At 41.2% G+C, this 21,584-nt stretch overlaps 1 protein-coding gene across 1 annotated transcript; it reads left to right on the forward strand.

The window, feature by feature from the left end:
- The first annotated feature begins 6,443 nt into the window (after positions 1-6,443).
- TNFAIP6 (TNF alpha induced protein 6) lies at positions 6,444-21,337 on the forward strand. Its single transcript, XM_056496806.1, has 6 exons — positions 6,444-6,604; positions 12,989-13,126; positions 14,420-14,581; positions 16,923-17,151; positions 18,804-18,844; positions 20,376-21,337. Exons 1-6 carry the CDS (start codon positions 6,511-6,513, stop codon positions 20,525-20,527), a joined length of 816 nt encoding a protein of 271 aa, XP_056352781.1. The 5' UTR covers positions 6,444-6,510; the 3' UTR covers positions 20,528-21,337.
- Positions 21,338-21,584: the final 247 nt, after the last annotated feature.

Here is a 21,584-nt window from a genome sequence, read left to right on the forward strand (position 1 = left end):
TTTTTCCAAAGTATTCATGGACCTGACTAAATTTTCTCAATTATCAGCCCCAAAAATATAATTTTCTCAATTTCTCATTCTCAAACTCATGGCAATATTTTGCTTCTGAAACTTGCCCACGCACAGCTTAGGGGATGAAAGGAATTGTAATTATTCCTTTCTGAGAAGTAATTATTCCTTGCAGTTTATTTATGCCTTTGTAGCATAAACAATTATCTCTACAATTAAATAATTGTCTCTACTATTTCACACATGGGATGATTTCTTAGAATTCCCCATTTTTAAAGCTTGGGAGCTTACAGGAATATTTTTTCCCCCAGAGAATCTTTTTCCCAAAAATTCTCTCCACGAGCTTGAATGATCAACTCCAACCTTCCTTTCACCACTGTAAAAATAATTAATATAAAATGCTTTAAAAATTCCTGCAGTGTAAATCCCAGATGTTTCATTACTGCCAGGCAGTAATATTTTTATTTTTATTTTTATTTTTATATATATAAAAACATAATATATGTTATATAAATATATATTACATTAATCCTGCCAAATCCCATTGGATACTTTCATTTTGGATGCATTTTCCTGCTTAGGGCATCTTCTTGTCAAAGTCATTTTAAGTGAAAGAAGTGTTTTAAAAACTTGATTTATTTCTAAAAGACGTTTCTCTAGCAACAAATAAATATCTATAATATTACATTTTTATAGATATAAAAATAATATATAATACATATTGTAAAAGACATCATTTCAAAATCTCTGATTATTTGGTTTATTAATTAATTTAATACCTAGAGAACAAATCTGACATTTCCTACATTCTGTACACCTGACTTTTTCCATACATTAATTTTGCACTTGAACATTAACATTTTCATAAACCCCCCTAAAGCTGTTGCAGTTTTCTTTGCCCTGGCTGGAGCTGCAAGTTGTTTTTCATTTTCTGAGTTTCTTGGCAATCCCTGGAGCCTGTTTGTCTTGGCATCCCCCTGCCCCATTACCTATTCCTCAGGACCAGGCTGAACTCTCTGTTTACAACATTTTCTGCTTTTTGACTGGATTCCTGTTGTTTTAAAATGGAAACCCAGAAAGATACTTGGTAATTTGATATCTATTTTATATCAAAATATTCACTTTAAATGTTGATAGGTTCAACTCTTTTCTCGAGAGCAACTATCACTATAGGACTTCAAAAATTTGCAAAAAACTTGGCAAATGTTCAGGTTTTTTATGAGTGAATCCATTCTTCTCTGCTCACATCTGCTCTTAATAATCCCAAATGTTTGGGGTTTGTTGGACTTTCACACGAAGGTTTTTGTTTTCTTTTTTTTTTTTTTTTAAACTACACACAATGGTCGATTCTTGTCTCTCATTGATGTTGCTGATAAAAAAAATGGGGATGGGTTTCAAGGAGAATTCGACTACAAGACAAAGGAGAGAAGGTTTAAAAAATATTTAGTTGGAAGAGAAAATCCTCTCTGAAAGATGAACTCAACCCTGGGATAATAAATTGTAACATCATTGGCCAAGAAGTTCTCACGTTATCAAATTCTTCTAAAATTGCATCATCTGAAGCCTATAAGGGACAGGGAAAGTTGGGAAATATCATTAAAAATTCTCCTGTCTTTCCTTAAGCACAACAAATGTGTGAAAAATTCTGAAATCTTGTGTTTAAACAACAAGATATCCACAAATATCCACACAGCGAGACCTTTTCCAACAAGAAATCCATAGTGATTTTTCTTCTTAGTTTAAACCATAAATGTAAATATTTCATCAGTTCTTTCCCCCCAAAAAACCATTTCTGCATCACTTTTGGCTTTCACTGAAGGACAAGAGGATAAACCCAAATCTCTTTCACTCAGGATGTGTTTTCCTGCTTAGAGCATCTTCTGATCTGAGCAACTCCAAGTGGAAAAAGGTGTTTTATAAACCCTGATTTGTTGTTTTTAGAGGGAATTTCAGCCCTAAAACCACCCAAGCATTGTCTGGAGCAGAGGTGACTCAGCCTGTGGTTGGAGCTCTGTGTTTTTTTCTTGGCATGGCCCTTCCAGAAGGATGCAGGACACCTGGGAAAGGAGCAGGGACAGGAATGAGAATGATCCCAGAGTCTGGAAAATATGAGCTGCAGGAAGGGTGGGAAGATCAGGCTGCTTGTTATTTTTTTTTTTTTTAAGGAGACTTAAAACAAGAGAGAATTCAAATTGCAACATAATTTTCCTGCTGTGAAAAGGCACTCAAAAATTAAATTGCTAAAGAAAAAAAAAAAAAAAAAAAAAAGAACAAGAAAAATAAGCTGGAGTTGTAGCAGGTCAAATTGAGTTAATACAAGATGTTCTGGGGAAGGAAGGTTTATTTAGTATTTATTTATTATCCAGCAGGAATAATTAATGAATTATTAATGAATAATCCCATAATGAATGATGGGATCTGAGGGTTCTGAAGTTTTCCATGGAGGTCCTGGGACAACCCTTCAATTTGTACCTTATACCTCAGTTTATGGAAAAAAAAATTAAAAACAATCAAATTGGTTTAAAATGGGATAAAGATAAGATAGGTGGCTTTTTTTTTTATTTTTTTTAAGAACACCAAGTCCAAATTCCTCCTCAAATATCCAGAATAAATCAGGTGTTCTTCTTGTTTGGCTGTTCTGAAACTTATCTCAATTTCTGTTTGAAATTATCTTTGGATTTGCAACCTAAATTTAACTCTGGGATGGGATGGGATCAATGAGATCAATGGGATGGGATGGGATGGGATGGGATGGGATGGGATGGGATGGGATGGGATGGGATGGGATGGGATGGGATGGGATGGGATGGGATGGGATGGGATGGGATGGGATGGGATGGGATGGGATCACTGGGATGGGATCAATGGGATGGGATGGGGATGATTTTTTTTTCAGGCTTTTTTCCTCTATTTAGGTTAAAATTCTTCCTCCATTCCCAGGTTTCCCCCAATGTAAATTCAAAAACAAAATTCAATTCACAGCAGCTATTTTTAGGGTTTTTTTCTCATAAGTAAAAACCTTAATTCTCCCACTCCCTCTTTCCCTGCACTCCTTTTCCTACACTTCCCTCCAAGTAATTTTTTCTGAATGAGATTAGAGTGTCTTAAAAAAATAAAATTCCCAATGAAAGGCTTTTCACTGCATTCCTTCCATTTAAATCCAGCATTTCTGGGATTGTTCTCAGGATCATTGACATAATTGTGATATATTCTACACCACAAATAATAAGATATGAATACAAAACCTAAAAGCAGAACTTTGTCTATAAATATTCTCCCTGTGTATATAAATAGAAGAAGAAAGAAATGTTTAGGTGCTTGATATTTAAATTAATGCAAAGAGATTCATGACCCACATACACATATTTTTTTAAAAATTCTTTCATCCTCAATGGTTCATTCATTAAGTTCCTGTGTGGTTTTTTTTTTTTCTCTTTTATCACTGTGGGTGTCACACCAGCTTGGGAATCACCAAATTTAGAGTTTACTTTGAGTGCTGGTAAAACCCAGAGAAAAACTTCCCAACTATTTCTTAATGAGGAAAGAGTTAAAGGAAAAAGAAAAGGAAAGAGTTAACAAATTTCTATAAGATTTGTCTGGGATATATTTAAACGTGGGGAACTTGGAAGAAAGCTGAAGAATGTCAGCTGGATGCAGTGTCCAGCTGTGGAATGTCTTCCTTCTGCTGGGATTTGCAGGTGGAAACTTTCCTTTGCAGCTCCCAGGGGCTGCAAAATCCTCCAGGATCACTAAAAAAATCTCTGCTGAACCTAGAGGGCTTTTCCTGGGATCATCAAGGCTGGAAAATAATCCAGGATCAATATAAAATCTGTGCTGAACCTGCAGGGCTTTTCCTGGAATCCCAGGATCATCAAGGCTGGAAAATCTTCCAAAATCACTGAAAAACCTGTGCTGAACCTTGCAGAGTTTTTTTTTCCTGGGATCATCAAGGTTGGAAATTCCTCCAGGATCTCTAAAAAATCTGTGCTGAAGCCTGGAAGGATTTTCCTGGGATCATCAAGGCTGGAAAATCTTCCAAGATCACTAAAAAAAACCTGTGCTGAACCTGCAGGGATTTTCTTTGGGATCATCAAGGCTGGAAAAATTTCCAGGATCACTGAAATCCTGTGCTGAACCCTGCAGGGCTTTTCCTGGAATCCCAGAATCATCAAGGCTGAAAATAATCCAGGATCACTAAAAAACCTATGCTGAATCTGCAGGGATTTTCCTGGAATCCCAGGATCATCAAGGATAGAAAATTATCCAGGATCAATATAAAACCTGTGCTGAACCTGCAGGGGTTTTCCTGGAATCCCAGGATCATCAAGGCTGGAAAATCTTTCAGGATCAATATAAAACCTGTGCTGAACCTTGCAGGGATTTTCCTGGGATCACTGAGACTGGAAAATCCCCCAGGATCACTAAAAACCTGTGCTGAACCTTGCAGGGCTTTTCTTTGGGATCATCAAGGCTGGAAAATCCTGCAGGATCAATATAAAACCTGTTATGGAGTTATAGAAGGATGCCCACAAAAACCATTTTGTAAACTGTTATAGGTTTTAGGAAATTAGGAAATAATTGATAAAAAGCACCAATTAGTCCATCAAGGGAATCAACTTCTCCCCTGACTGTAACAAATCTCTCAGCTGCTCCCTGAAGAGGGACAGGATGAGAGGGAACATATATGGGAAAATAATTCATGTCATGATAATTATTTCTGGTGAACATCAGCAGGAATTTCCCCATGGACAGGAACTGGAACTGCCCAGGGAGGTGTCCAAGGAATTCCTGGAGGTGGCACTCAGAGCTCTGGGGACAAGGTGGGGATTGTCACAGCTGGGACTCCATGGGCTGGGAGAGCTTTTCCAACCTAAATAATTCTGGGATTCGGCAGAGCAGGAAACCAATACAGATAAAACACCAAGGGCTGGAGGGTGAAACCTTCCTGGTGGTACAAAATTCCTGCTGAATTATTTGTGGGTGGGCACAGACACCTCCACCCTTCCCTTTCATTGATTCCATTTGCATGCTCATGAGCACATCCCTGTCCTCAGCTCCTGACTCAGAATTTACCCCATTATCAGAACTGCAGGGAGGTTTTCCAAGCTCTGTTGGTGAATGCAGAGCCCAGACCATTTTTTTCCATCCCTCATCTTTCCCCCTTCCTCCTCTCCCACTCATCCATGAGCAGGATTCATTTGCAGCCAGAAGGGAAGGCAGGAAGAGAGCTGTGAATGCAAAACTCTGCTCTGGGGGGGAACTTTGGAGCTTGGATCCCACTGGGAGAAAAAACAGCAGCTGCTTTGGACACTTGAAGCTTTGTGATTTGCAATTACAGATCCCACACAGGAAAAACGAATTCAAACAATCAGGGCAAAATATTCTCCCCATTGATCAGGTCACTGAAAAATAAACCCACAGTGAAAATGAATCCACGGTGAAAATAAACCCAGATTCTCTATAAAAGAGAGAATGTTTGAATGAGGATGAGAGAAGAGTGTGGGATCTTTTAGGGGAATCTTTTAATGGGGATGAGAGGAGTGTGAGGGATCTTTTAGGGAATGTTTTAATGGGGATGACAGGAGTGTGAGGGATCTTTTAGGGAATGTTTAAATGAGGATGAGAGGAGTGGAGGGATCTTTTAGGGAGGGTATGTTTAAATGAGTGTGAGAGGAGTGTGAGGGATCCTTTTAGGGGAATGTTTTAATGGGGATGAGAGGAATGTGAGGGATCTTTTAGAGGAATGTTTAAATGGGGATGAGTGAGAGTGTGTGGGATCTTTTAGAGGAATATTTAAATGAGGATGAGAGGAATGTGAGGGATCTTTTAGAGGAATGTTTAAATGGGGATGAGAGAAGTGTGAGGGATCCTTTTAGGGAGAGAATGTTTTAATGGGGATGAGTGAGAGTGTGTGGGACCTTTTAGGGGATGTTTAAATGGGGATGAGAGGAGTGTGTGGGACCTTTTAGGGAGAGAATGTTTAAATGTGTGAGAGGAGTGTGGGGGATCTTTTGTAGGAATTTTTAAATGTGGATGAGAGGAGTGTGTGGGATCTTTGTAGGAATGTTTAAATGAGGATGAGAGCAGTGTGAGGGATCTCTTGGATGCTGGAAATGTTGTGACTGGAAGCTCTCTGAGCAGCTTGGCTGGCTCCTGGTTTTATTGTGAGTGCTGAGGAAGGAGCAGAGCCTGGCTGGGGCAGCGTCCCTGTGCTCTGCAGCACACAGGGATGGGATGGGATGGGATGGGATGGGATGGGATGGGATGGATTCTTGGCCAGGCTGGGAAGGAGCAGAGCCAGCCATGAGTCACATGGAGCACTGCAGCCACCCCAGCAGTTGGGCAAGAAGTGCAGCAGCACAATTGGAGCAGCCCTGCTGACCTCACAGCCCAGCTCTCTATTTAAGATCTGGCTCCCAGATGTTGCAGGAGGATCGAGGCAGCTGCAGAGCCAGCCTGGAGTGTGGAGTGAGAACTTCCCAGCCCCTGTGTGCCCTGGAGATGATTGCACTGCTCCTGCTCTCTGCCCTGCTCTGGGACCAGGCTGCAGCCTGGGGCTTCAAGGATGGAGTGCTGCACAACTCCATCTGGTTAGGTAAGAAATCATTCCTTTATCACCAATTCTGTTTGCCCAGCAGGGGAAGGATGAGCTCCCAGCACCACAGAGCTGAGCTGTGCACTGCTACAGCCAAATTCTGCACTGAAATTTACTGAAATCACTTTACCTGCAGAGTGACTGTCCCTTTTTACAGCTCACTATTTCTTGAGTTTCACTGAACTGCAGGAAAAGCTATTTATTTATTTTAAAAGGTAATTATGCATTTCATCTGAATGTATTTTCCTGCAGCAGGAGGCAAAGTGAAAACTGAGCTCATTAAAGAACAGAGGCTTTGTTTTGAGGGAAAACGAGCCTGAAAAGAAACATTTGCCAAAGGAATGAATTACTTTCTGCATGAACATACTTCCCATGCCTGGGGTCTTGCATGTGGAACTAAATGATGTGGAAATAATAGTGGGAATATTTCCTGGCTTTCTGGAAAAGTGCAGAAATTGGGGATATTTGGGTTGTTCTCATCCTTTAGCAGCACAGAGAAGATTTCCAAAAAGCAACACAAAAATGCTGTGGGAATGGTTTTTGTACCTCAAGTGGGTTTCAAGAGCTCTGAGGGTTCTTTTATAGCTGATTATAATTATCCAAAACAACAGAGAGCTCACTCAGGACATCCTTGTAGAGGATGCCAAAATCAAGGCAGTTTGTTTTCCAGACAAGTATTTCCAAATCCTTGTAGAATGTGGTGCATTTCCCTGAGGATTTTCAGGAATCCCTGGAGCTGGCTGTGCTCAGGTGTCTCCTGAGCCCCTCTCAGGGGAGCCTGCAAAGCACCAGCAGCACAGAGGAGGCACAGAAATGATCTTTTCCATTTGGCTGCACGTTTTTAATGACTTCTCTTTCCCCCCTCCCCAAACCTGGGGCTGTGCCTGCTGTGCCTCACAATTCCTGAGAGTGCTCAGGTGGGGAGAGCTCCAAAAAAAGAGCAGCTTGGCAGCTCCAGGCTCCACTTCTGCTGTCCAAAAATTTGGGATAACAGCGATCATTTGAGCAGTTTCATGAATTGAAGTCAAATGGAAGCAAAATCTTTTAAATGCTTTAAAATGGAGCAACTGTGTGCTAATTGGAATGCATCATAAAATTCTGTTTGGCTACACCTCTAAGCATTTACCAGGAGAGTAAATAAAAATAAACCAGGGGGTAAAAAGACCTGATGGCTTTCTCTAAATAAACAAACCAAAATAGAAATGCACCATCTTGTGTGAGTACAGCAATAACATTATTGAAATGAACCTCAGAGTGCAGTTAATTGAATTACCAATGGAATTCAGTGGCTCTGTGTATAAATGAAGATAAAACTGGCAAATTTGCAGCCATCCACTTCATGCTTCTCTGCATTTAAAATAAAATAACTTGAACAGTAAGAGAATTCACCCCAATCTCAGCCTCACTGAGAAGCATCACTGCAATAAAACCTGGGGATGCACTGTGACACCTGAGCTTTGCTTTTCTCCTCTTCTGGTAAAGAACCAAACCCCAAATTCAGGAAAATTTCCATTTTGCCTTTTCCCTCCACAAACCCTTAGCATATACATATATATATACAAAAAAATCTGGAATTGCTGTCACTCTGGACAGCAATTTTCTATCTTGGCTCCTGGCTCCTGCCTTTTACCTCTCCTCTCTGTCACCTCCTTGGCAATGTGTTCTTGGTGCCCATGGAATTTTAGTGCTGCTCATTTTTGCCACCAGCACGTTGTGCCCAGGGGTTTATTCTCAGCTTTGCCCAGATTTGCTCCTGGGCTCGTTCCAGTGCCAGTTCTCAGTGCTGTGGTGTTTTGGGGGCTGCACCAGCCCCCTCTGGTGAAGCTCTCTGAGCAGCAGAGGCTCCTGCCAGCAGCTCTACGTGGCCACCCCCTGCTTCAAAGTGAAATATTTCCTCCTGATTCAGCACTCAGCACTGGTTTCATGCATATTGCAGGTACTTTATTGAGCCAAATTTCACACTGCTCGTGTTTGTGCAGCAGAGCTTGGCTGAGTTTCACCCCCTCCTGCTGCTGGGGGTGAGCTGGGGGTTGCTGTCCTTGCAGGGTCCTGCTGTCCCTGGGCTCCAGGGAGGCATTTTAGGAAGTGGGAGCTGGAGCACACGTGGTCTGTGAGCTGTGGAACCCATGGCACTGTGGCACGTGCCAGAAAAATCAACATTTCCTGCAGGTTTACCTACAGGGATGTGAGCTCAACTCCAGAAATTGCAACTGGGGTGCATTTCCCTGTGAGTATGTGTGTGGCAGTGTATCCAGAGACAGAAATTCAGAGTAAATTTGATGTGAATGAAGAGTTCACCCTGTTCTGCCCCAGGTCTGTGTTTGGTGAGTTTATCTTCCTGCACAGCCCCACCTGGAATTAAGAGGGAAGGGGGAAAATTTGCCAGTGCAAGATGCATCAGTTAATTGGGATTTTTTGTCAGGGGATGCTGTGTCATTAAAGTGGGACAGCCAGAGCCAGCAGCAGCTCCCAGGGCTGGGGGCAGGACGTGTGTGTGGTCTGTTTTTTCCAAAGGCTGTTTTTCCATGGAGCAGAGGAATGGAGGAGATGAAAGCTGGTTGCTCCTCACAGGGTGCTGCTGCTGGTGGTTTCAGGCTCTGTGAAGAGCTGATCTTCCCAACAATATTCTGGAAAATCTGCTGCCTGTCCATAGTGATATTCCAGCAATAAGTGAGGGGATACATTTACAGTAAAAATCTGGAAATGATATTGTCAGGTGAAAAAAGCACCAGCTAAAAATGGTGAGTTTTTAGTGGCAGCTCAAGGAATTGGTTTCCAGTCACCTCCAGCTCCCTTCCCTGGGCTCTGCAGGATCAGTAATGTGGATTCCAGGCTGTGCCCTGAGCTCCAGCACTCTGCTGCTTCCTGAGGGATTCAGGATTTACCAGCCCTGCATCCCCAACCCTGCACACACACTGAGCTGATTTCTCCTGATTTCTCACAAACTTAGCCATGACAGACTATTGAGTGACTGGAATGTAATACTTCCTATGAACAAATTCTTAATTAAAAATGAGTTTTCTAATAGACCATGCCATGATCCCCCAGCTGGGGGTTGTTCTGGCTCAGGGAACTGCCTCCTCCAGGAAGGTTTTTTCCCCAGGATATTCCAGAGATATTCCCAGGGATGTTGTAGAAGGAGGCTCTCCCTCTCCTGAGACTGTGGTCAGCATTATAATTTATTTCTCTGGGCACAAGGCCAGTGACTACAGGTCCAAAAACCACCCTGGCAAACGTCATCCTGTGTCTGCTAAGGGCTCTCACCATTCCTAACCACAATCCAGTGGCTTTTTTAAAAAAACCTCCCCCATCCCAGCCAAAAGCACTGACTCCAAGTGTGTCCCTAGAAAATACATTCCTCATTTTTATGCTACAAATAACTACTGTAAAAAATGCTCCCTGCTTTCCATCTTTTCTCAGTCACACTGGCTGGGCAGAGCTGCTAACAGCCATTCCTCTCAGATTATGCTAAATATAAGTGAGACCTAAACAAAAAGCCCCTTCAGATTAGATCTGCAGATTGCTGCTGGGACAGATTTCCACACATATGGCACCAGACAAGTGCAACATGCAAAGAGTAGAAAACTCTCAGCAGCACTGGCAGTTTCTAGGTTTCCTTGGAAAGCTGTTTTATCTCAGACTTGCCATGGCAAAGTAAAAAAAAAAAAAAAAATAAAAAAGAAGAAATTGAATTTTCTGTGCAGCAGAAATGTCAGCCAGCAATTGTTCTGGTCCTGCCCTTTGTGACACACGCTCAGATATTTTTATTTGACATTTCCCCCCCTCCTTTAATTTCTGCCTCTCCTCTATCCAAGTAGCTGTGATTTCACTTCTCTGGAGAGTCAAAACAAAGCTCTGATTCATCTTGCACAGGCTCTTGGAGTTGGAGCCAGCAGGATGCTGTGATGGGGATCCAGGAGTCAGGAGGACACACAGAGCTGGGGATGCTGACTCCTCGTGGTTCCCATGGCTACAGCCCTGGGAGTCAGCCCTGGGGAGCCCTCCCAGCCTTGGCTGATTTTTTTTTTTGTTGTTCACAAACTCTCCAAGCTCTGATCTGAACTTCTTCCACACCAAATCCTACCTTTGGTGTCATACACATCCTTTGGGTGTCACACCCATCATTTTGGGTGCACACATGATGCCTTTTTGGGCTACCCATAAACAGTTCAGACAAAATTAAGGGAATAAAACCCAGTTCTATTTATTGAAGGGCCTTCAGGGACATTTCAAGCAGACAAAGACCCCTAGGGGCTACACCCAAAATGGAAAATGGGTCACAGGTTTTCATACTTTTATAAGTTTGGTCCATTTGCACATTGGGGGTTAATCTCCCAATTACAGCTCTGGATAATAAAGTCATTCACCCCAAGTTTGCTGCCCCCCAACTCACTTTTGTTTCCATTTCTTGGGGCCTGAGGCAGTGAGGAGTCCTTGAATCCCAACCTGAAAAAGAATTGTTGTGTCTGATCAAAATGGGAAAGCAACAAATGACACTGTGAATGGGGTTTAGAGTTATACACCAAAAAATTACAGGATTATAAACAGACTAAATATATAAAAGCTAAAATCCTAATGCATCACACACATCCACCTTTGGGTGTCACATACATCCCTTTGTCTTTAGGATACTGCTGGGGGCCAAGAAATCAGCCTTTTCTCAGGCTGCTCAAGGACAAGAAATTATAACAATGATTAAACACCTGCTGGAGATGGGATGTTTGGCACAAAGTGTGTTTTCAGAGAGGTGTTGTCTGTCTTCTTCAACGAGCCTTTTCTATTCTGTATGGCACAAACTACCCTGTATAAGTGCAGTGTTTCTTTAAATAAAGCTCTCTTTTGCTTCTATCCTATAGCCCAAAGGCAACATTTGGGTGTCACACACATCCCTCTGGGTGTCACACATCCCTCTGGGTGTCACACATCCCTCTGGGTGTCACACATCCCCTTGGGTGTCACACACATCCCTCTGGGTGTCACACATCCTCTGGGTGTCACACATCCCTCTGGGTGTCACACATCCCTCCGTCTGTCACACACACCTCTGTCTGTCACACATCCCTCTGTCTGTCACACATCCCTCTGTCTGTCACACACATCCCTCTGTCTGTCACACGCACCTCTGTCTGTCACACACATCCCTCTGTCTGTCACACACACCTCTGTCTGTCACACACACCTCTGTCTGTCACACACATCCCTCTGTCTGTCACACATCCGTCTGTCACACACATCCCTCTGTCTGTCACACACACCTCTGTCTGTCACACATCCCTCTGTCTGTCACACACATCCCTCTGTCTGTCACACACACCTCTGTCTGTCACACACCCCTCTGTCTGTCACACACACCTCTGTCTGTCACACACATCCCTCTGTCACACACACCTCTGTCTGTCACACACACCTCTGTCTGTCACACACATCCCTCTGTCTGTCACACATCCCTCTGTCTGTCACACGCACCTCTGTCTGTCACACATCCCTCTGTCTGTCACACACACCTCTGTCTGTCACACACACCTCTGTCTGTCACACACACCTCTGTCTGTCACACACCCCTTTGTCTGTCACACATCCCTCTGTCTGTCACACGCACCTCTGTCTGTCACACACATCCCTCTGTCTGTCACACATCCCTCTGTCTGTCACACACATCCCTCTGTCTGTCACACACCCCTCTGTCACACACATCCCTCTGTCTGTCACACATCCCTCTGTCTGTCACACACATCCCTCTGTCTGTCACACACACCTCTGTCTGTCACACACATCCCTCTGTCTGTCACACATCCCTCTGTCTGTCACACACACCTCTGTCTGTCACACACACCTCTGTCTGTCACACATCCCTCTGTCTGTCACACACACCTCTGTCTGTCACACACATCCCTCTGTCTGTCACACACCCCTCTGTCTGTCACACACATCCCTCTGTCTGTCACACACATCCCTCTGTCTGTCACACATCCCTCTGTCTGTCACACACACCTCTGTCTGTCACACATCCCTCTGTCTGTCACACATCCCTCTGTGTGTCACACACACCTCTGTCTGTCACACATCCCTCTGTCTGTCACACACACCTCTGTCTGTCACACATCCCTCTGTCTGTCACACATCCCTCTGTGTGTCACACACACCTCTGTCTGTCACACATCCCTCTGTCTGTCACATGCACCTCTGTCTGTCACACATCCCCTCAATTCGGGATGGATGATCTTTCCTGGCGCTCCCTTCGTGCCACCACTGGACGTTTCCCCTTCACCTGGCAGAGGAGCAGCGGGTGCTGCCGGGCTGTGGGAGCTGCTGGGTGAGGTGGGAGCTGTTCCCTGACCCCGTGTGTCCCCGTGTGTCCCCGTGTGTCCCCGTGTGTCCCCACAGAGCGAGCGGCGGGCGTGTATCACCGCGAGTCGCGCTCCGGCAAGTACCGGCTCACCTACGCCGAGGCCAAGGCGGTGTGCGAGTACGAGGGAGGACACCTGGCCACGTACCAGCAGCTGGAGGCAGCCAGGAAAATAGGTCTGGAAAAACTCAGGGCTCTCTGGGGCTCCTTCAGAGGGTGTGTTGTCAGATCTGTTGTGAGTTCTGGGCTCTGAGATTTGTGAACTCTGGATTTTTGTGCTGCTCGGTGACCGGGTGTGATGAGTGCCAGGGCGTCCCTGCCCTCCCAGCCAGGAATTCCCAATTCCCAATATCCCAATATCCATCCCATTCCTCTGGCAGTGGGGCCATTCCCTGTGTCCTGTCCCTCCATCCCTTGTCCCCAGCCCCTCTCCAGCTCTCCTGGAGCCCCTTTAGGAACTGGAATGAGCTGGAAGCTCTCCTGGATCCTTCCCTTCTCCAGGGGAACATTCCCAGCTCTCCCAGCCTGGCTCCAGAGGGGCTCCAGCCCTGGGAGCATCTCCCTGACCTCCTCTGGACCCACTCCAACCACTTTTGTTTCCATCAAGGTATTTTCTCTGCAAAGGAATGAGTACTGCTGTCACACTTGGAGTGAAAAGTGAGGGGTCCCCTGTATTCCCAGCTAATTCCCAATAAATTCACTGGGAAAACAATAAAATATCCCCCACTCCAGACATTTTTTCACTCTGCTGTTGAGTCAGAAGCTGGCTCCCAGCACCAGCACATGTGAAAAGGGTATTTTTGCTTCTTCTGAGCAGCTCAGAGCCCTAAGATGCCACAAATATGTTCCAGTTCCTCTCCATAAAAACACTGGATGGGTCTCTACCAGAGGGGGACCAACATTGCATTCTTTGGCTCTTGGTGTTAAGGTCTCAGCCACAAAATGCATTAACGGGATCTTTTTGTTTGGCAAGAAATCCTTGAGGCATTTCAGGTATTTAAGTTGAAATTGAAAGTGTTTTAAGCAAATACTTGGGGATTTCAGCTGTCTGTAGTGTTTGTCTGTAGTATTTTGTGTATTTTTAGAACTTAATGCTGAGAGCTCTTGAGATGGGATTGAGTAAATTTGTGTGGCTTCAAAAGGGAAACAGAGAGCACCCTTGGAAAACTCATCCAGTGGATAATTTGATTACAAGTGCTGGTAGAGCACTTAAAACTGACTGCCCAGGGAGCTGTGCAGTCCATCTGCATTTGATTTGGGGTTTCTGATGAATCACATTGTGGAGAACACAATTCAGTTTTATCCTCTGTATTTAAAATTATCCTCTCAACCTCCTGTTCTCTGGTGCAGCTCAGTTCTACCAGGCCAGTCACACCCAGGTCATTGAGCCATCAGCTTCAGCAAGGTTTTGTTGAATAAGAGAAGCTCAGGATTGATCAGATCCACGTCTCATTCTCCCTCTGCTGCAGGTTTCCACGTGTGTGCTGCTGGCTGGATGGCAAAGGGCAGGGTTGGTTATCCCATAGTAAAAGCTGGAGCCAACTGTGGCTTTGGCAAGACTGGAATTGTTGATTATGGAATTCGCCTCAACAGGAGCGAGAGGTGGGACGCCTACTGCTACAACCCCAACGGTGAGTGCAGCCATGGGGGCTGTCCCCTTTTGTCCTTTTATCCCCTTTTATCCTCCTTTGTCCTCTTTTGTCCCCTTTTGTCCTCTTTTGCATCTAGCCCACAATTTATCTGAATAACCTGAGGTGTATAATCTGAGGTATTCTGCCTGCAACAGGTTAAATTTGGTGTTAACCTTTCTGTCTTAGTGTCTGAGATGGAACAGCTCTGAAAATCAATGCCCTGGCTGGACTGGCATTCTTGGGAGCTTGTCCTAGGGAGGAATTGTCCCCTGTGAAGGTAGGGAGGGGCTGGCACAGGTTCCCAGAGAAGCTGTGGCTCCCCTAAATCCCTGGAAATGTCCCAGGCCAGGTTGGACAGGGCTTGGAGCACCCTGGGATAGTGGGAAGTGTCCCTGCCCATAGCAAGAGATGAATTTTAATTCTTTCCATCCAAACCATCCATAATTCTGTGATTCTATGAAACTCCCACCAGCTCCCAGCAGTGCTTTGTGTGTAATTAGAGGAGGGAAAGTGGATTTCCAGAGCAGATCATAATTCCAACACCACTGACAAGAACCACAGCAGAGACATGTCCCTGTCGAGATTTTCTGGGTCTTCAAAGGGACAAGAACAGTTGTAAAGTTTTTTATTGCAGGAATACATCAGTGTCCAAGGCAAGAGTTCAGAGTATTAAAGTCTGTGCTAAAAGCTAAAGACTGAAACTTTTTTGACAGAGTCCAGAGCAGAAGCAGCAGCAGCAACAGCAGCTCCCACATCTTTCTTCTTTTTCTTCTTCCTCTTCTTCTTCTTCTTCCTCTCTCACCCCAATACAGAGGATTTTATTCCTAAATCATCCAGTCAGCTAAAAACACGACTCTAAAACATTCTCGCTACACCTATCAGAGCTCAATTCTAAGGTACTAAAGCAGTGTCAGTCCTTACACATAATTTACACATAGTTCTGTCTATTCACATAAATGGTTCTGTCAGTTTTATCTAGAAATGCAAGCAGTGTTCTGCTATGTTTCCATTATGTCTGGAGCTAAGTTAATGAACTTTAAACTTTAGGGCTTTTTACTCTCTTGAGGCACTTAAGGTATATTCTTTAAAACTAAAATTACACTTCTACTTCATGTTTGTGTGGCTTAATATATTTGAATTTCTCTAAAGGCTTTAATTCTCTTTTTTTTAAAGACTTTAAACAAATCCTTGCATTCTTTCCTCTCTCTGAGGGACTCAGGCTTCTATTTTATACACTCCAACCCCTCCACACTGCACTGCAGGTGACAGCAATACTCACACCTCAGCTTGGTGTCCCTTCCCTTAGCAGGGGACACGACAAACGTGGTCCAGGAAGGAAAGCAAAGCTGAGCTTGGCTCTGAGCTGCTCCCAGCCCTGCCTGGCAGAGCCAGACTCAGCCTAGGCCGTGACATCTGCACAGCTGTGCTCATTTTGTTTGTGCTCCCAGAGCTGGGGTTTGTTTATGTTCATCAAATAGTTCTGTGGGGTGGGGGCTCTTCCCAGATGTTCTGCACACAAAGAGCTGCAGAGAGATTCCTGCCCTTGGAATTTCTGCATGGGATTGTGTCCTTTGTCAGCTTCTCCTCTGGGCCACGGGGAGTTGCTGTCCAGTTTGGCCAGAGCACAAAAGGAAAAAGGAAATCAGAGTTGCCAAAACTGCACAGCCACGAGTGTCCAGCACTGAGATTTGTGTTCATGGTCTGGATTGTCCAAAACTGCACAGCCACGAGTGTCCAGCACTGAAGGGATTTGTGTTCATGGTCTGAATTGCCCAAACCTGACAGCCACGAGTGCCCAGCAACAAAATTTGTGTTCATGGCCTGAATTGCCCAAATCTGACAGACACAAGTGTTCAGCACTTAGATTTGTGTTCATGGTCTGAATTGCCCAAATCTGACAGACACAAGTGTTCAGTACTTAGATTTGTGTTCATGGTCTGAATTGCCCAAATCTGACAGACACAAGTGTTCAGCACTTAGATTTGTGTTCATGGTCTGAACTGCCCAAACCTGACAGCACAGCCTGGCTCAGGGAATCTCCTCAGCTGCTGCCCAACCTAGCTCAGGGAATCTCCTCAGCTGCTGCCCAACCTAGCTCAGGAATCTCCTCAGTTGGTGCCCAATGTGGGTCAGGGATCTCCTCAGTGCCCAACGTGGCTCAGGGAATCTCCTCAGTTGGTGCCCAACGTGGGTCAGGAATCTCCTCAAAGGAAAAGCTTTGTCTTGTGATGTTTGTGGAGCATCCAGCTCTGGACGTTGCTGTGGGATTCCCTACAGATCTCCAGGTGTGAAGAGTCAATTCAATTGAAGTTTGAATCGTGCTGGTTTCATTTCCCGTTAGGGAAGGAGTGTGGCGGGGTGTTCACGGACTCCAAACACGTGTTCCGCTCGCCGGGGTACCCCAACGAGTACGAGAACGAGCAGATCTGCTACTGGCACATCCGCGTCAGGTTCGGGCAGAGGATCCAGCTGCAGTTCCTGGAGTTTGACGTGGAGGAGGACACGGCCTGCCTGGCGGATTTCCTGGAGGTCTACGACAGCTACGACGACGTCAACGGCTTTGTGGGCAGGTAAAGGGGATCTGGGACCAAACTGGTGTTTGATTTGTACTCCCTGCCCAGGGGAGTGATGTTTGTAACTGGTAAATGAAACAGTTTATGTGATAAATGGAATAGAAATGTAAGGAATAGAAAGAGAAATGTGAAATGTGAAATAGAAATTATATGTATTTTTTTAAAAATACATTTTATCGTATATATTATTATAACATTTTATATATAAATATATAAATATAATACATAACATATATATAACATATAACATATAAATAACATATATAACATATAACATATGACATAACATATAAGATATAACATAATATATAATGTATAACATATAACACATATATATATTTATATATACAACATAAATATATAATATAGAATACACAGTATATAGAATATATAATATACAATATAATATATACATCATATAATATCTATTATATAACTTATATTAAGAAAAATAAAATATAAAATTATTTTCTATATTCTAGTCTAAATTTCATATTCTATAATCTATACACTACATTATATAATGTATATATTTTTAAACGAATTTATAAATATAATTAATAATTACAATAGAATCATTTAATGACTATAATATAGCAATTATATATAATGTAATTATTATAATAACGTACATGTAATGTATATTGTTAATAATATTATATATTATACCTGAAGATAGTTTTATTCATGTGTTTTATATTTATATAAATATAAATACCTACATTTATCCAAGTATTTATATCAATATAATATACTTACATGAATAAAACACTATTTAGAATACTGTAAAAATCTGAAGGATCCATTGCTACCAAAGACTTCTAAAAATTATTTTTCTCTATTTTTTTTTATAAATTATTTTTCTTTAAATTTTTTTTTTCTTTTTAATTTTTAATTTTTTTAAAGATAATTTTAAAAATTATTTTCATCATAATTTAACTCTGGGAAGAATTTCAGGAACTGAGCTTTGCCTTTTTCTGTTTTGATAAATGAGATAAAAGAAAAGCTGCAAGTTTTTAATTCTCTGCATCCCCCAATTCTCCAGGAAGAATCCCAAACATTTCTATTTTAATTGAAAGCTGAGCAAGTGTTACACTGTTAATTAAAAGATATTTAACTTAACTTTCTAACAAGGGTTATATTTAATCTCTCCTATTATAAATTCTCGCATTTCTTCTGTGTTATAATTTTACTGACTTTTTATCAGCCATATTTTGGTATGGATAATTGGAATTCTTTGGAATTATTCCATAATTTGGAATGAAAATTGAACTAATATTTTTCAGAACAAAAAAATAAAGCAGAAAAAATGATAAAAACCCAAATCCTGCTACTTTTCACCCCTTCTCTGCAAATCATGTGCAGCAAAGCAAGGACTCAGTCCAGGTTTGCTTTTACAGAGAATTTAAATTGATTTTTTTTTTTTTTGCAATGTTGTTCCTCTCTTACCCTTGGCTCGCTCATTTTTTCTTGTGAAATTTTTATTTTCTCTTATTTTGCATCATTTACTTCCTGAAGATATTGAAAACTGCTTCCTCCTCTCAATCTCACCATGAGATGATGAAAAAAAAATTTTTAACACAGAATTCCTAACACTAAAACAAATTTATTCCCATTTCTTTTCATCATCACAATTTCATTTTTTCCAGGTTTTGTGGAGATGAGTTGCCAGATGACATCATTAGCACAGGTAATTTATTTGCACTCTTTGTGGAAAATCAAAAAGTCAATTAATGACTTCTCAATAAATGTAAATCAGCCTAATTAGAGGGAAGTGTTCCCTAAAAAAAAACTTCAAACCCCTAAAAAATGTATTTGGGGAAAAAAACCTTAAAACTCAAAACATATATCTGAAAAAAAAAGTTAAAACCCCAAAAATATATCTGAAAAAAAACTTAAACCCAAAAAACATATCTGAAAAAACTTTTAAAGCTCAAAAAAATATATCTGAAAAAAAACTTAAAAACCCAAAAAATAGATCTGAAAAAAAGTTAAAACCTCAAAAAATATATCTGAAAAAAGTTAAAATCCAAAGAGTCATGTCTGAAAAAACAAAAAACCCAACAAATAGATCTGAAAGAAAAAAACAACAAAAAACCTGAAAAAAAGCTTAAAAACCCAAAATACATCTGAAAAAACCCTTAAAAAAAAATCTGAAAAAAGATCTTAAACCCCAAAATACATCTGAAAAAAATTTTAAAATCCAAATATATATATATCTGAAAAAAAATCTTATACCCCCAAAATATATGCAAAAACTTAAAAAAAAAAAAACCCTAAAAAAATAAATTAAAACCCAAAATGCATCTGAGAAAAATTTGAAACCCCAAAAATATATCTGAAAAAACAAAAAACACACAACAAATATATCTGAAAAAACAAAAAACCCAACAAATATATCTTAATAAAAGCTTAAAAACCCAAAATACATATGGAAAAAATTTGAAACACCCCCCCCCCAAATTTATCTGGAAAAAAAAAGCCTTAACACCCCCAAAATTTATCTGGAAAAAAGAATCCTTAAAACCCAAAAAATATACTGAAAAACGTTAAAACCCCAAAATATATCTGAAAAAAAAATTTGAAACCTCCAAAAATATGCCTGAAAAAAACTCACTCAAAAATACATCTGAAAAAATACTTAAAATCCAAAATATATCTGAAAATAATCGTCAAGTCCCGAAAATATATCTGAAAAAACTTTAACCCAAAAGACATATCTGAAAAAAGTTAAAGCCCCAAAAAAACACACCTGAAAAAATTAAAACCCCAACAAATGTATCTGAAAAAAAGTTAAAAAGCCAAGAAATATATCTAAAAAACTCTGAAAAAATTTGAAACCTCCAAAAATATGCCTGAAAAAAACTCACTCAAAAATACATCTGAAAAAATACTTAAAATCCAAAATATATCTGAAAATAAGTGTCAACTCCCGAAAATAGATCTGAAAAAACTTTAACCCAAAAGACATATCTGAAAAAAGTGAAAGCACATCTGAAAAAATGAAAAACCCAACAAATGCATCTGAAAAAAGTTAAAAAGCCAAGAAATATATCTAAAAAACCAAAAAATATATCTGAAAAAAATGAAAACGCAAAAAAACATAACTGAAAAAAAACCCCTTAAAACCCAAAATACATCTGGAAAAAAAAATTTAAAAACTCAAAATATATATCTGAAAAAAATAACACGTGTGGAATTGGCATTTTTTGGAATTTTAGGGAATGTGATGACGCTGAAATTCCTGTCGGACGCTTCGGTCACGGCCGGGGGGTTCCAGATCCGCTACAGCACCCTGGACACTGCCAGCAGCAGGAATTCCTCAGCCCCAGGAAAAACCAACTTTTTGGCTGGGAAATTCGGGATTATGTGAGCACAGGAGTTTTTATTTGTGTCTTTTTTTTTTTATCTCTGAGGTTTCCTCTTTGGCTGTTTTGTTAATAAATCAGCTAGGGAATAAATTATGAAATATGTTTATATGGATCATAGAAAATGGTTCATATAGGAGTAAAAATAGTTGTACAGTAGTACTGTAAAAATCTGAATTCATTGCTACCAAAGACTTCAAAATCATTTTTCTATCTCAACTTCTCCTCATTTCTTGCACCACTTGAACAGATTTTTATGTGACTGTTCTGATCATTTTTAAACTTAACAGGCTCTTCTTATTTCCCTTGATTTCCACATTATTTATTTTTTAGACTGTTGCTTTTTTTTCCCCTGTTCTCTACACATTATTGTTATTTTCTGATTTTCTTGAGCTCTTAAGGGCCTTCAGTGTAAGCTTATTTTTAAGACACAAAAATTCATCTTGTGGATGCCTGGCAGCCACCCAGGTGAAGATGGGGAAGCAGCACGGGATCAAAGTTGGATCCACACTTTAATTTTATTATCAGATCGATCAGAAATCAGATGGATTCAGCTTTTCCTCATCCAAAGAGTTGCTGAAATCTTTTCACTTGGTAAAAAATTAAAGCAATGACTTTGTAATGAGAAGAAAAGTGATGAAGCAGCAGCAGGAGGAACTTCTCACCAAGACACCACGGAGGTGTTGGGTGTTGTTTACATGGGTTTAAAACCCTTCTGCTTTTAATTGCTTAAACTTAAATTAAGAAGGAATTTCAATCCTTCTCCATTTGTTTTTAACTGAAGCAGCATTAAAGCTACCTCTGTTCTAACCACACCGAGCTTGCAGTGAGTTATTTTTGTTTCTTGTTCCAGATTTCGACATTGTGTTTATAAACATTGTGTTTATTTAAAGGCGTAAATAAATTTTATTTCTCAGATCTGCTGAAATTTAATGCCCACTAAGAATTTTTCCTGTGAATTCCATTTTGTTTGGAGCATTTGTATCCCTCATCTGAACTCACCAGGAATGGTTTTGCACACCCATATCAGCCCCATTTTTGCGTTACTTCTTCTAATTCTTA

Source organism: Oenanthe melanoleuca, chromosome 7 (assembly GCF_029582105.1).
Source record: "Oenanthe melanoleuca isolate GR-GAL-2019-014 chromosome 7, OMel1.0, whole genome shotgun sequence".
NCBI lineage: Eukaryota > Metazoa > Chordata > Aves > Passeriformes > Muscicapidae > Oenanthe > Oenanthe melanoleuca.